The 17918-nt window shown below is 29.6% G+C and overlaps 1 protein-coding gene across 1 annotated transcript in view; it reads left to right on the forward strand.

Moving 5' to 3' along the window:
* Positions 1-17918, forward strand: part of LOC143245967 (voltage-dependent calcium channel type A subunit alpha-1-like) — a 109274-nt gene that overhangs the window by 51538 nt on the left and 39818 nt on the right. The window contains exons 20-21 of the mRNA XM_076492220.1: positions 2078-2199; positions 2963-3074. Coding sequence (XP_076348335.1) covers positions 2078-2199; positions 2963-3074 — 234 coding nt within the window. The remainder of the gene's footprint in view (positions 1-2077; positions 2200-2962; positions 3075-17918) is intronic.

Here is a 17918-nt window from a genome sequence, read left to right on the forward strand (position 1 = left end):
TTGAATTACATAACCTTCATGTTCATAATAATAGTGAAACTCAACATTCCAGTCTCTACTTGTTTATATATTGAATTACATAACCTTTATGTTCATAATAATAGTGAAACTCAACATTCCAGTCTCTACTTGTTTATATATTGAATTACATAATCTTCATGTTCATAATAATAGTGAAACTCAACATTCCAGTCTCTACTTGTTTATATATTGAATTACATAATCTTCATGTTCATAATAATAGTGAAACTCAACATTCCAGTCTCTACTTGTTTATATATTGAATTACATAATCTTCATGTTCATAATAATAGTGAAACTCAACATTCCAGTCTCTACTTGTTTATATATTGAATTACATAATCTTCATGTTCATAATAATAGTGAAACTCAACATTCCAGTCTCTACTTGTTTATATATTGAATTACATAATCTTCATGTTCATAATAATAGTGAAACTCAACATTCCAGTCTCTACTTGTTTATATATTGAATTACATAATCTTCATGTTCATAATAATAGTGAAACTCAACATTCCAGTCTCTACTTGTTTATATATTGAATTACATAACCTTTATGTTCATAATAATAGTGAAACTCAACATTCCAGTCTCTACTTGTTTATATATTGAATTACATAACCTTTATGTTCATAATAATAGTGAAACTCAACATTCCAGTCTCTACTTGTTTATATATTGAATTAAATAACCTTCATGTTCATAATAATAGTGAAACTCAACATTCCAGTCTCTACTTGTTTATATATTGAATTACATAATCTTCATGTTCATAATAATAGTGAAACTCAACATTCCAGTCTCTACTTGTTTATATATTGAATTACATAATCTTCATGTTCATAATAATAGTGAAACTCAACATTCCAGTCTCTACTTGTTTATATATTGAATTACATAATCTTCATGTTCATAATAATAGTGAAACTCAACATTCCAGTCTCTACTTGTTTATAAATTGAATTACATAACCTTCATGTTCATAATAATAGTGAAACTCAACATTCCAGTCTCTACTTGTTTATATATTGAATTACATAACCTTTATGTTCATAATAATAGTGAAACTCAACATTCCAGTCTCTACTTGTTTATATATTGAATTACATAATCTTCATGTTCATAATAATAGTGAAACTCAACATTCCAGTCTCTACTTGTTTATATATTGAATTACATAATCTTCATGTTCATAATAATAGTGAAACTCAACATTCCAGTCTCTACTTGTTTATATATTGAATTACATAATCTTCATGTTCATAATAATAGTGAAACTCAACATTCCAGTCTCTACTTGTTTATATATTGAATTACATAATCTTCATGTTCATAATAATAGTGAAACTCAACATTCCAGTCTCTACTTGTTTATATATTGAATTACATAACCTTCATGTTCATAATAATAGTGAAACTCAACATTCCAGTCTCTACTTGTTTATATATTGAATTACATAACCTTCATGTTCATAATAATAGTGAAACTCAACATTCCAGTCTCTACGTTTATATATTGAATTACATAATCTTCATGTTCATAATAATAGCGAAACTCAACATTCCAGTCTCTACTTGTTTATATATTGAATTACATAACCTTCATGTTCATAATAATAGTGAAACTCAACATTCCAGTCTCTACTTGTTTATATATTGAATTACATAACCTTCATGTTCATAATAATAGTGAAATTCAACATTCCAGTCTCCACTTGTTTATATATTGAATTACATAACCTTCATGTTCATAATAATAGTGAAACTCAACATTCCAGTCTCTACTTGTTTACATATTGAATTACATAACCTTCATGTTCATAATAATAGTGAAACTCAACATTCCAGTCTCCCCTTGTTTACAGTTTGTGTTTTTTTTCTGTGTGTTCCTTTAATGACTAGCTCAGGTTCCTTTCTCGACTGCAGTCTTGTGTGTCGCCACTGTTCATCTTGCGTGGCCCTCTGGCCAGTATTGTGATTCGTTTGTTGTAATATAGTTGGTGTAATCCGTTTGTTGTAATATAGTTGGTGTAATCCGTTAATTGTGTTTTGCAGTGTTTGTGAACAAGGAAACTCCTTGGACTGGAAGGACACTGGAGAGAAACATGTGGACATGGACAATAAGTCGTTGAGTGAACACGAACAAAGGATAGAAAACACGCAGCTGTCCATAGATGGTAACATCCTTTGTGGTGGATTCTTATTAAATAAGATATTTCTACATTTTCTCAGTGTTTAATCCTAAGTTTGTTAGGGTATCCGTATATTTTGGCGTGGTATCCAGAAAACTGGAATACTTCTTCTTGAGAGATAGTTTTTGGATGTCAGAGAGACGGGACCACCGGTCAGAAAAGAAATCGCCACATGAAACGTTAATTTGTGGAATAAAACATGCGTCAACATGTGGCTTCGGCCAATGACCAATGAGATTTGTTGAAATTGTAAGAGTTCGTAAAGGTTAATAAAGTAATTGCAACTGTTAACCCTCGATTCAACATTACAACATAACCTCCATATATTAACCATCTATTGCGCATTGTAACGTACAGTTAACAAATCTGTATAATACACAAGCCAATGTTACGGTTATGTAGTTGAATCCTGTAACTGTTATATAATATTCTCAACAAGCCATGGAATTATATTTCTTGGTCCTTTATTCGGACTCTGTCACCATTCTAGGTACCATATTTTAATTTAAACTTACAAAGATATATTTCACAAAACAATTGTGCAATGTGGATCTTTTGTAATGAAAAACCTGCAGATAATTTTCCACTATTTTAATGATATCTTTGTGGATGAAGTCAATAGACTGCAAGAATCACAACCATATAACCTGTGGTTATACTAACCACTATGAATTATGGGTAAATATGTACATATCATAGTCATATATGTTACCTGTACTTTATGTTGTTAATAAATAATATGTTTCAGGAGAGGAAGACAATGACCCTGTTCAAGGGGAAGAAATAAAACCTGACGACATCACTGGACCCAAACCCATGTTACCATACTCCTCAATGTTCTTTCTGTCACCCACAAATCCGTAAGTGGAAGAAATGAAACTAGGTTTTACATGATAAACAGTTTTTAATGTCCTGGTGTACTAACACTTTAATTGTCTTGTTTTACATGATAAACAATTTATTGTCCTGGTGTACTAACACTTTAATTGTCTTGTTTTACATGATAAACAGTTTTTAATATCCTGGTGTACTAACACTTTAATTGTCATGTTTTCCATGATATACAGTTTAATGTCCTGGTGTACTAACACTTTAATTGTTGTGTTATACATGATAAACAGTTTAATGTCCTGGTGTACTAACACTTTAATTGTTGTGTTATACATGATTAACAGTTTATTGTCCTGGTGTACTAACACATTAATTGTTGTGTTTTACATGATAAACAGTTTAATGTCCTGGTGTACTAACACATTAATTGTTGTGTTTTACATGATAAACAGTTTAATATCCTGGTGTACTAACACATTAATTGTTGTGTTTTACATGATAAACAGTTTAATGTCCTGGTGTACTAACACATTAATTGTTGTGTTTTACATGATAAACAGTTTAATGTCCTGGTGTACTAACACATTAATTGTTGTGTTTTACATGATAAACAGTTTAATATCCTGGTGTACTAACACTTTAATTGTTGTGTTTTACATGATAAACAGTTTAATGTCCTGGTGTACTAACACTTTATTTGTTGTGTTTTACATGATAAACAGTCTAATATCCTGGTGTACTAACACTTTAATTGTTGTGTTTTACATGATAAACAGTTTATTGTCCTGGTGTACTAACACTTTAATTGTCTTGTTTTACATGATAAACAGTTTAATGTCCTGGTGTACTAACACTTTAATTGTTGTGTTTTACATGATAAACAGTTTAATGTCCTGGTGTACTAACACTTTAATTGTTGTGTTTTACATGATAAACAGTTTATTGTCTTCGTGTACTAACACTTTATTTGTTGTGTTTTACATGATAAACAGTTTAATGTCCTGGTGTACTAACACTTTATTTGTTGTGTTTTACATGATAAACAGTTTAAAGTCCTGGTGTACTAACACTTTAATTGTTGTGTTTTACATGATAAACAGTTTAATGTCCTGGTGTACTAACACTTTAATTGTTGTATTTTACATGATAAACAGTTTATTGTCCTGGTGTACTAACGCTTTAATTGTTGTGTTTTACATGATAAACAGTTTATTGTCCTGGTGTACTAACACTTTAATTGTTGTGTTTTACATGAAAAACAGTTTAATGTCCTGGTGTACTAACACTTTAATTGTTGTGTTTTACATGATAAACAATTTAATGTCCTTGTGTACTAACACTTTAATTGTTGTGTTTTACATGATAAACAGTTTATTGTCCTGGTGTACTAACGCTTTATTTGTTGTGTTATACATGATAAACAGTTTATTGTCCTGGTGTACTAACACTTTATTTGTTGTGTTTTACATGATAAACAGTTTAAAGTCCTGGTGTACTAACACTTTAATTGTTGTGTTTTACATGATAAACAGTTTAATGTCCTGGTGTACTAACACTTTAATTGTTGTATTTTACATGATAAACAGTTTATTGTCCTGGTGTACTAACGCTTTAATTGTTGTGTTTTACATGATAAACAGTTTATTGTCCTGGTGTACTAACACTTTAATTGTTGTGTTTTACATGATAAACAGTTTAATGTCCTGGTGTACTAACACTTTAATTGTTGTGTTTTACATGATAAACAATTTAATGTCCTTGTGTACTAACACTTTAATTGTTGTGTTTTACATGATAAACAGTTTATTGTCCTGGTGTACTAACGCTTTAATTGATGTGTTTTACATGATAAACAGTTTATTGTCCTAGTGTACTAACACTTTAATTGTTGTGTTTTACATGATAAACAGTTTAATGTCCTGGTGTACTAACACTTTAATTGTTGTGTTTTACATGATAAACAGTTTAATGTCCTGGTGTACTAACACTTTATTTGTTGTGTTTTACATGATAAACAGTTTATTGTCCTGGTGTACTAACACTTTAATTGTTGTGTTTTACATGATAAACAGTTTAATGTTCTGGTGTACTAACACTTTATTTGTTGTGTTTTACATGATAAACAGTTTAATGTCCTGGTGTACTAACACTTTAATTGTTGTGTTTTACATGATAAACAGTTTAATGTTCTGGTGTACTAACACTTTATTTGTTGTGTTTTACATGATAAACAGTTTAATGTCCTGGTGTACTAACACCTTAATTGTTGTGTTTTACATGATAAACAGTTTAATGTCCTGGTGTACTAACACTTTAATTGTTGTGTTTTACATGATAAACAATTTAATGTCCTTGTGTACTAACACTTTAATTGTTGTGTTTTACATGATAAACAGTTTATTGTCCTGGTGTACTAACGCTTTATTTGTTGTGTTATACATGATAAACAGTTTATTGTCCTGGTGTACTAACACATTAATTGTTGTGTTTTACATGATAAACAGTTTATTGTCCTGGTGTACTAACACTTTAATTGTTGTGTTTTACATGATAAACAGTTTAATGTCCTGGTGTACTAACACTTTAATTGTTGTGTTTTACATGATAAACAGTTTAATGTCCTGGTGTACTAACACTTTATTTGTTGTGTTTTACATGATAAACAGTTTATTGTCCTGGTGTACTAACACTTTAATTGTTGTGTTTTACATGATAAACAGTTTAATGTTCTGGTGTACTAACACTTTATTTGTTGTGTTTTACATGATAAACAGTTTAATGTCCTGGTGTACTAACACTTTAATTGTTGTGTTTTACATGATAAACAGTTTAATGTTCTGGTGTACTAACACTTTATTTGTTGTGTTTTACATGATAAACAGTTTAATGTCCTGGTGTACTAACACCTTAATTGTTGTGTTTTACATGATAAACAGTTTATTGTCCTTGTGTACTAACACTTTAATTGTTGTGTTTTACATGATAAACAGTTTATTGTCCTGGTGTACTAACACTTTAATTGTTGTGTTTTACATGAAAAACAGTTTAATGTCCTGGTGTACTAACACTTTAATTGTTGTGTTTTACATGATAAACAATTTAATGTCCTTGTGTACTAACACTTTAATTGTTGTGTTTTACATGATAAACAGTTTATTGTCCTGGTGTACTAACGCTTTATTTGTTGTGTTATACATGATAAACAGTTTATTGTCCTGGTGTACTAACACATTAATTGTTGTGTTTTACATGATAAACAGTTTAATGTCCTGGTGTACTAACACTTTAATTGTTGTGTTTTACATGATAAACAGTTTAATGTCCTGGTGTACTAACACTTTAATTGTTGTGTTTTACATGATAAACAGTTTAATGTCCTGGTGTACTAACACTTTAATTGTTGTGTTTTACATGATAAACAGTTTAATGTCCTGGTGTACTAACACTTTAATTGTTGTGTTTTACATGATAAACAGTTTAATGTCCTGGTGTACTAACACTTTATTTGTTGTGTTTTACATGATAAACAGTTTAATGTCCTGGTGTACTAACACTTTATTTGTTGTGTTTTACATGATAAACAGTTTAATGTCCTGGTGTACTAACACTTTAATTGTTGTGTTTTACATGATAAACAGTTTAATGTCCTGGTGTACTAACACTTTAATTGTTGTGTTTTACATGATAAACAGTTTAATGTCCTGGTGTACTAACACTTTAATTGTTGTGTTTTACATGATAAACAGTTTATTGTCCTGGTGTACTAACGCTTTAATTGTTGTGTTTTACATGATAAACAGTTTAATGTCCTGGTGTACTAACACTTTAATTGTTGTGTTTTACATGATAAACAGTTTAATGTCCTGGTGTACTAACACTTTAATTGTTGTGTTTTACATGATAAACAGTTTATTGTCCTGGTGTACTAACACTTTAATTGTTGTGTTTTACATGATAAACAGTTTAATGTCCTGGTGTACTAACACTTTAATTGTTGTGTTTTACATGATAAACAGTTTAATGTCCTGGTGTACTAACACTTTAATTGTTGTGTTTTACATGATAAACAGTTTAATGTCCTGGTGTACTAACACTTTAATTGTTGTGTTTTACATGATAAACAGTTTATTGTCCTGGTGTACTAACACTTTATTTGTTGTGTTTTACATGATAAACAGTTTATTGTCCTGGTGTACTAACACTTTAATTGTTGTGTTTTACATGATAAACAGTTTAATGTCCTGGTGTACTAACACTTTAATTGTTGTGTTTTACATGATAAACAGTTTAATGTCCTGGTGTACTAACACTTTAATTGTTGTGTTTTACATGATAAACAGTTTAATGTCCTGGTGTACTAACACTTTAATTGTTGTGTTTTACATGATAAACAGTTTAATGTCCTGGTGTACTAACACTTTAATTGTTGTGTTTTACATGATAAACAGTTTAATGTCCTGGTGTACTAACACTTTATTTGTTGTGTTTTACATGATAAACAGTTTAATGTCCTGGTGTACTAACACTTTAATTGTTGTGTTTTACATGATAAACAGTTTAATGTCCTGGTGTACTAACACTTTAATTGTTGTGTTTTACATGATAAACAGTTTAATGTCCTGGTGTACTAACACTTTAATTGTTGTGTTTTACATGATAAACAGTTTATTGTCCTGGTGTACTAACACTTTAATTGTTGTGTTTTACATGATAAACAGTTTATTGTCCTGGTGTACTAACACTTTAATTGTTGTGTTTTACATGATAAACAGTTTAATGTCCTGGTGTACTAACACTTTAATTGTTGTGTTTTACATGATAAACAGTTTAATGTCCTGGTGTACTAACACTTTAATTGTTGTGTTTTACATGATAAACAGTTTATTGTCCTGGTGTACTAACACTTTAATTGTTGTGTTTTACATGATAAACAGTTTAATGTCCTGGTGTACTAACACTTTAATTGTTGTGTTTTACATGATAAACAGTTTAATGTCCTGGTGTACTAACACTTTAATTGTTGTGTTTTACATGATAAACAGTTTAATGTCCTGGTGTACTAACACTTTAATTGTTGTGTTTTACATGATAAACAGTTTAATGTCCTGGTGTACTAACACTTTATTTGTTGTGTTTTACATGATAAACAGTTTAATGTCCTGGTGTACTAACACTTTAATTGTTGTGTTTTACATGATAAACAGTTTAATGTCCTGGTGTACTAACACTTTAATTGTTGTGTTTTACATGATAAACAGTTTAATGTCCTGGTGTACTAACACTTTAATTGTTGTGTTTTACATGATAAACAGTTTATTGTCCTGGTGTACTAACGCTTTAATTGATGTGTTTTACATGATAAACAGTTTATTGTCCTAGTGTACTAACACTTTAATTGTTGTGTTTTACATGATAAACAGTTTAATGTCCTGGTGTACTAACACTTTAATTGTTGTGTTTTACATGATAAACAGTTTAATGTCCTGGTGTACTAACACTTTATTTGTTGTGTTTTACATGATAAACAGTTTATTGTCCTGGTGTACTAACACTTTATTTGTTGTGTTTTACATGATAAACAGTTTAATGTCCTGGTGTACTAACACTTTAATTGTTGTGTTTTACATGATAAACAGTTTAATGTTCTGGTGTACTAACACTTTATTTGTTGTGTTTTACATGATAAACAGTTTAATGTCCTGGTGTACTAACACTTTAATTGTTGTGTTTTACATGATAAACAGTTTAATGTCCTGGTGTACTAACACTTTATTTGTTGTGTTTTACATGATAAACAGTTTAATGTCCTGGTGTACTAACACCTTAATTGTTGTGTTTTACATGATAAACAGTTTATTGTCCTTGTGTACTAACACTTTAATTGTTGTGTTTTACATGATAAACAGTTTAATGTCCTGGTGTACTAACACTTTAATTGTTGTGTTTTACATGATAAACAGTTTATTGTCTTCGTGTACTAACACTTTATTTGTTGTGTTTTACATGATAAACAGTTTAATGTCCTGGTGTACTAACACTTTAATTGTTGTGTTTTACATGATAAACAGTTTATTGTCCTGGTGTACTAACACTTTAATTGTTGTGTTTTACATGATAAACAGTTTAATGTCCTGGTGTACTAACACTTTAATTGTTGTGTTTTACATGATAAACAATTTAATGTCCTTGTGTACTAACACTTTAATTGTTGTGTTTTACATGATAAACAGTTTATTGTCCTGGTGTACTAACGCTTTAATTGTTGTGTTTTACATGATAAACAGTTTATTGTCCTGGTGTACTAACACTTTAATTGTTGTGTTTTACATGATAAACAGTTTAATGTCCTGGTGTACTAACACTTTAATTGTTGTGTTTTACATGATAAACAGTTTAATGTCCTGGTGTACTAACACTTTATTTGTTGTGTTTTACATGATAAACAGTTTATTGTCCTGGTGTACTAACACTTTATTTGTTGTGTTTTACATGATAAACAGTTTAATGTTCTGGTGTACTAACACTTTAATTGTTGTGTTTTACATGATAAACAGTTTAATGTTCTGGTGTACTAACACTTTATTTGTTGTGTTTTACATGATAAACAGTTTAATGTCCTGGTGTACTAACACTTTAATTGTTGTGTTTTACATGATAAACAGTTTAATGTTCTGGTGTACTAACACTTTATTTGTTGTGTTTTACATGATAAACAGTTTAATGTCCTGGTGTACTAACACTTTAATTGTTGTGTTTTACATGATAAACAGTTTAATGTCCTTGTGTACTAACACTTTAATTGTTGTGTTTTACATGATAAACAGTTTATTGTCCTGGTGTACTAACACTTTAATTGTTGTGTTTTACATGATAAACAGTTTAATGTCCTGGTGTACTAACACTTTAATTGTTGTGTTTTACATGATAAACAGTTTAATGTCCTGGTGTACTAACACTTTAATTGTTGTGTTTTACATGATAAACAGTTTATTGTCCTGGTGTACTAACACTTTATTTGTTGTGTTTTACATGATAAACAGTTTATTGTCCTGGTGTACTAACACTTTAATTGTTGTGTTTTACATGATAAACAGTTTAATGTCCTGGTGTACTAACACTTTAATTGTTGTGTTTTACATGATAAACAGTTTAATGTCCTGGTGTACTAACACTTTAATTGTTGTGTTTTACATGATAAACAGTTTAATGTCCTGGTGTACTAACACTTTAATTGTTGTGTTTTACATGATAAACAGTTTAATGTCCTGGTGTACTAACACTTTAATTGTTGTGTTTTACATGATAAACAGTTTAATGTCCTGGTGTACTAACACTTTAATTGTTGTGTTTTACATGATAAACAGTTTAATGTCCTGGTGTACTAACACTTTAATTGTTGTGTTTTACATGATAAACAGTTTAATGTCCTGGTGTACTAACACTTTAATTGTTGTGTTTTACATGATAAACAGTTTAATGTCCTGGTGTACTAACACTTTAATTGTTGTGTTTTACATGATAAACAGTTTAATGTCCTGGTGTACTAACACTTTAATTGTTGTGTTTTACATGATAAACAGTTTAATGTCCTGGTGTACTAACACTTTAATTGTTGTGTTTTACATGATAAACAGTTTAATGTCCTGGTGTACTAACACTTTAATTGTTGTGTTTTACATGATAAACAGTTTAATGTCCTGGTGTACTAACACTTTATTTGTTGTGTTTTACATGATAAACAGTTTAATGTCCTGGTGTACTAACACTTTATTTGTTGTGTTTTACATGATAAACAGTTTAATGTCCTGGTGTACTAACACTTTAATTGTTGTGTTTTACATGATAAACAGTTTAATGTCCTGGTGTACTAACACTTTAATTGTTGTGTTTTACATGATAAACAGTTTAATGTCCTGGTGTACTAACACTTTAATTGTTGTGTTTTACATGATAAACAGTTTAATGTCCTGGTGTACTAACACTTTACTAACACTTGTTGTGTTTTACATGATAAACAGTTTAATGTCCTGGTGTACTAACACTTTAATTGTTGTGTTTTACATGATAAACAGTTTAATGTCCTGGTGTACTAACACTTTAATTGTTGTGTTTTACATGATAAACAGTTTAATGTCCTGGTGTACTAACACTTTAATTGTTGTGTTTTACATGATAAACAGTTTAATGTCCTGGTGTACTAACACTTTAATTGTTGTGTTTTACATGATAAACAGTTTAATGTCCTGGTGTACTAACACTTTAATTGTTGTGTTTTACATGATAAACAGTTTAATGTCCTGGTGTACTAACACTTTAACACTTTAATTGTTGTGTTTTACATGATAAACAGTTTAATGTCCTGGTGTACTAACACTTTAATAAACAGTTTAATGTCCTTGTTGTGTTTTTACATGATAAACAGTTTAATGTCCTGGTGTACTAACACTTTAATTGTTGTGTTTTACATGATAAACAGTTTAATGTCCTGGTGTACTAACACTTTAATTGTTGTGTTTTACATGATAAACAGTTTAATGTCCTGGTGTACTAACACTTTAATTGTTGTGTTTTACATGATAAACAGTTTAATGTCCTGGTGTACTAACACTTTAATTGTTGTGTTTTACATGATAAACAGTTTACCTGGTGTATGTTGTGTTTAAACAGTTTAATGTCCTGGTGTACTAACACTTTAATTGTTGTGTTTTACATGATAAACAGTTTAATGTCCTGGTGTACTAACACTTTAATTGTTGTGTTTTACATGATAAACAGTTTAATGTCCTGGTGTACTAACACTTTAATTGTTGTGTTTTACATGATAAACAGTTTAATGTCCTGGTGTACTAACACTTTAATTGTTGTGTTTTACATGATAAACAGTTTAATGTCCTGGTGTACTAACACTTTAATTGTTGTGTTTTACATGATAAACAGTTTAATGTCCTGGTGTACTAACACTTTAATTGTTGTGTTTTACATGATAAACAGTTTAATGTCCTGGTGTACTAACACTTTAATTGTTGTGTTTTACATGATAAACAGTTTAATGTCCTGGTGTACTAACACTTTATTTGTTGTGTTTTACATGATAAACAGTTTAAAGTCCTGGTGTACTAACACTTTAATTGTTGTGTTTTACATGATAAACAGTTTAATGTCCTGGTGTACTAACACTTTAATTGTTGTGTTTTACATGATAAACAGTTTAATGTCCTGGTGTACTAACACTTTAATTGTTGTGTTTTACATGATAAACAGTTTAATGTCCTGGTGTACTAACACTTTAATTGTTGTGTTTTACATGATAAACAGTTTAATGTCCTGGTGTACTAACACTTTAATTGTTGTGTTTTACATGATAAACAGTTTAATGTCCTGGTGTACTAACACTTTAATTGTTGTGTTTTACATGATAAACAGTTTATTGTCCTGGTGTACTAACACTTTATTTAAACAGTGTTTTACATGATAAACAGTTTAATGTTTTACATGATAAACAGTTTATTGTCCTGGTGTACTAACACTTTATTTGTTGTGTTTTACATGATAAACAGTTTAATGTCCTGGTGTACTAACACTTTAATTGTTGTGTTTTACATGATAAACAGTTTAATGTCCTGGTGTACTAACACTTTAATTGTTGTGTTTTACATGATAAACAGTTTAATGTCCTGGTGTACTAACACTTTAATTGTTGTGTTTTACATGATAAACAGTTTAATGTCCTGGTTGTGTTTTACATGATAAACAGTTTAACACTAACACTTAATTGTTGTGTTTTACATGATAAACAGTTTAATGTCCTGGTGTACTAACACTTTAATTGTTGTGTTTTACATGATAAACAGTTTAATGTCCTGGTGTACTAACACTTTAATTGTTGTGTTTTACATGATAAACAGTTTAATGTCCTGGTGTACTAACACTTTAATTGTTGTGTTTTACATGATAAACAGTTTAATGTCCTGGTGTACTAACACTTTAATTGTTGTGTTTTACATGATAAACAGTTTAATGTCCTGGTGTACTAACACTTTAATTGTTGTGTTTTACATGATAAACAGTTTAATGTCCTGGTGTACTAACACTTTAATTGTTGTGTTTTACATGATAAACAGTTTATTGTCCTGGTGTACTAACACTTTAATTGTTGTGTTTTACATGATAAACAGTTTATTGTCCTGGTGTACTAACACTTTAATTGTTGTGTTTTACATGATAAACAGTTTAATGTCCTGGTGTACTAACACTTTAATTGTTGTGTTTTACATGATAAACAGTTTAATGTCCTGGTGTACTAACACTTTAATTGTTGTGTTTTACATGATAAACAGTTTATGTCCTGGTGTACTGTCCTGGTGTACTAAACAGTTTATTGTCTTTACTAACACTTTGTTGTGTTTTACATGATAAACAGTTTAATGTCCTGGTGTACTAACACTTTAATTGTTGTGTTTTACATGATAAACAGTTTAATGTCCTGGTGTACTAACACTTTAATTTGTTGTGTTTTACATGATAAACAGTTTAATGTCCTGGTGTACTAACACTTTATTTGTTGTGTTTTACATTAAACAGTTTGTGTGGTGTACTAACACTTTATTTGTTGTGTTTTACATGATAAACAGTTTAATGTTCTGGTGTACTAACACTTTAATTGTTGTGTTTTACATGATAAACAGTTTAATGTTCTGGTGTACTAACACTTTATTTGTTGTGTTTTACATGATAAACAGTTTAATGTTCTGGTGTACTAACGCTTTATTTGTTGTGTTTTACATGATAAACAGTTTATTGTCCTGGTGTACTAACACTTTAATTGTTGTGTTTTACATGATAAACAGTTTATTGTCCTGGTGTACTAACACTTTATTTGTTGTGTTTTACATGATAAACAGTTTATTGTCCTGGTGTACTAACACTTTAATTGTTGTGTTTTACGTGATAAACAGTTTATTGTCCTTGTGTACTAACACTTTAATTGTTGTGTTTTACATGATAAACAGTTTAATGTCCTGGTGTACTAACACTTTAATTGTTGTGTTTTACATGATAAACAGTTTATTGTCTTCGTGTACTAACACTTTATTTGTTGTGTTTTACATGATAAACAGTTTAATGTCCTGGTGTACTAACACTTTAATTGTTGTGTTTTACATGATAAACAGTTTATTGTCCTGGTGTACTAACACTTTAATTGTTGTGTTTTACATGATAAACAGTTTAATGTCCTGGTGTACTAACACTTTATTTGTTGTGTTTTACATGATAAACAGTTTAATGTTCTGGTGTACTAACACTTTATTTGTTGTGTTTTACATGATAAACAGTTTAATGTTCTGGTGTACTAACACTTTATTTGTTGTGTTTTACATGATAAACAGTTTAATGTCCTGGTGTACTAACACTTTATTTGTTGTGTTTTACATGATAAACAGTTTAATGTCTTTGTGTACTAACACTTTATTTGTTGTGTTTTACATGATAAACAGTTTATTGTCTTGGTGTACTAACACTTTATTTGTTGTGTTTTACATGATAAACAGTTTAATGTCCTGGTGTACTAACACTTTAATTGTTGTGTTTTACATGATAAACAGTTTATTGTCTTTGTGTACTAACACTTTATTTGTTGTGTTTTACATGATAAACAGTTTAATGTCCTGGTGTACTAACACTTTAATTGTTGTGTTTTACATGATAAACAGTTTATTGTCCTGGTGTACTAACACTTTTATTGTTGTGTTTTACATGATAAACAGTTTATTGTCCTGGTGTACTAACACTTTATTTGTTGTGTTTTACATGATAAACAGTTTATTGTCCTGGTGTACTAACACTTTATTTGTTGTGTTTTACATGATAAACAGTTTAATGTCCTGGTGTACTAACACTTTATTTGTTGTGTTTTACATGATAAACAGTTTATTGTCCTGGTGTACTAACACTTTATTTGTTGTGTTTTACATGATAAACAGTTTAATGTCCTGGTGTACTAACACTTTATTTGTTGTGTTTTACATGATAAACAGTTTATTGTCCTGGTGTACTAACACTTTAATTGTTGTGTTTTACATGATAAACAGTTTAATGTCCTGGTGTACTAACACTTTATTTGTTGTGTTTTACATGATAAACAGTTTAATGTCCTGGTGTACTAACACTTTATTTGTTGTGTTTTACATGATAAACAGTTTAATGTTCTGGTGTACTAACACTTTAATTGTTGTGTTTTACATGATAAACAGTTTAATGTCCTGGTGTACTAACACTTTAATTGTTGTATTTTACATGATAAACAGTTTATTGTCCTGGTGTACTAACGCTTTAATTGTTGTGTTTTACATGATAAACAGTTTATTGTCCTGGTGTACTAACACTTTAATTGTTGTGTTTTACATGATAAACAGTTTAATGTCCTGGTGTACTAACACTTTAATTGTTGTGTTTTACATGATAAACAGTTTAATGTCCTGGTGTACTAACACTTTAATTGTTGTGTTTTACATGATAAACAGTTTATTGTCCTGGTGTACTAACACTTTAATTGTTGTGTTTTACATGATAAACAGTTTAATGTCCTGGTGTACTAACACTTTAATTGTTGTGTTTTACATGATAAACAGTTTAATGTCCTGGTGTACTAACACTTTAATTGTTGTGTTTTACATGATAAACAGTTTAATGTCCTGGTGTACTAACACTTTAATTGTTGTGTTTTACATGATAAACAGTTTAATGTCCTGGTGTACTAACACTTTATTTGTTGTGTTTTACATGATAAACAGTTTAATGTCCTGGTGTACTAACACTTTAATTGTTGTGTTTTACATGATAAACAGTTTATTGTCCTTGTGTACTAACACTTTAATTGTTGTGTTTTACATGATAAACAGTTTAATGTCCTGGTGTACTAACACTTTAATTGTTGTGTTTTACATGATAAACAGTTTATTGTCTTCGTGTACTAACACTTTATTTGTTGTGTTTTACATGATAAACAGTTTAATGTCCTGGTGTACTAACACTTTAATTGTTGTGTTTTACATGATAAACAGTTTATTGTCCTGGTGTACTAACGCTTTATTTGTTGTGTTTTACATGATAAACAGTTTATTGTCCTGGTGTACTAACGCTTTATTTGTTGTGTTTTACATGATAAACAGTTTAATGTTCTGGTGTACTAACGCTTTATTTGTTGTGTTTTACATGATACACAGTTTAATGATCTGGTGTACTAACGCTTTATTTGTTGTGTTTTACATGATAAACAGTTTAATGTCCTGGTGTACTAACGCTTTATTTGTTGTGTTTTACATGATAAACAGTTTAATGTTCTGGTGTACTAACGCTTTATTTGTTGTGTTTTACATGATAAACAGTTTATTGTCTTTGTGTACTAACACTTTATTTGTTGTGTTTTACATGATAAACAGTTTAATGTCCTGGTGTACTAACGCTTTAATTGTTGTGTTTTACATGATAAACAGTTTATTGTCTTTGTGTACTAACACTTTATTTGTTGTGTTTTACATGATAAACAGTTTAATGTCCTGGTGTACTAACATATTAATTGTTGTGTTTTACATGATAAACAGTTTATTGTCCTGGTGTACTAACACTTTTATTGTTGTGTTTTACATGATAAACAGTTTATTGTCCTGGTGTACTAACGCTTTATTTGTTGTGTTTTACATGATAAACAGTTTAATGTTCTGGTGTACTAACGCTTTATTTGTTGTGTTTTACATGATAAACAGTTTAATGTCCTGGTGTACTAACACATTAATTGTTGTGTTTTACATGATAAACAGTTTAATGTCCTGGTGTACTAACACTTTAATTGTTGTGTTTTACATGATAAACAGTTTAATGTCCTGGTGTACTAACACTTTAATTGTTGTGTTTTACATGATAAACAGTTTAATATCCTGGTGTACTAACACTTTAATTGTTGTGTTTTACATGATAAACAGTTTAATGTCCTGGTGTACTAACACTTTAATTGTCTTGTTTTACATGATAAACAGTTTAATGTCCTGGTGTACTAACACTTTAATTGTTGTGTTTTACATGATAAACAGTTTATTGTCCTGGTGTACTAACACTTTAATTGTTGTGTTTTACATGATAAACAGTTTATTGTCCTGGTGTACTAACACTTTAATTGTTGTGTTTTACATGATAAACAGTTTAATGTCCTGGTGTACTAACACTTTAATTGTTGTGTTTTACATGATAAACAGTTTAATGTCCTGGTGTACTAACACTTTAATTGTTGTGTTTTACATGATAAACAGTTTATTGTCCTGGTGTACTAACGCTTTAATTGTTGTGTTTTACATGATAAACAGTTTATTGTCCTGGTGTACTAACACTTTAATTGTTGTGTTTTACATGATAAACAGTTTAATGTCCTGGTGTACTAACACTTTAATTGTTGTGTTTTACATGATAAACAGTTTAATGTCCTGGTGTACTAACACTTTATTTGTTGTGTTTTACATGATAAACAGTTTATTGTCCTGGTGTACTAACACTTTATTTGTTGTGTTTTACATGATAAACAGTTTAATGTTCTGGTGTACTAACACTTTAATTGTTGTGTTTTACATGATAAACAGTTTAATGTTCTGGTGTACTAACGCTTTATTTGTTGTGTTTTACATGATAAACAGTTTATTGTCCTTGTGTACTAACACTTTAATTGTTGTGTTTTACATGATAAACAGTTTATTGTCCTTGTGTACTAACACTTTAATTGTTGTGTTTTACGTGATAAACAGTTTATTGTCCTTGTGTATTAACACTTTAATTGTTGTGTTTTACATGATAAACAGTTTAATGTCCTGGTGTACTAACACTTTAAT

The sequence above is a fragment of the Tachypleus tridentatus genome, chromosome 3 (genome assembly GCF_004210375.1).
Source record: "Tachypleus tridentatus isolate NWPU-2018 chromosome 3, ASM421037v1, whole genome shotgun sequence".
Classification (NCBI taxonomy): domain Eukaryota; kingdom Metazoa; phylum Arthropoda; class Merostomata; order Xiphosura; family Limulidae; genus Tachypleus; species Tachypleus tridentatus.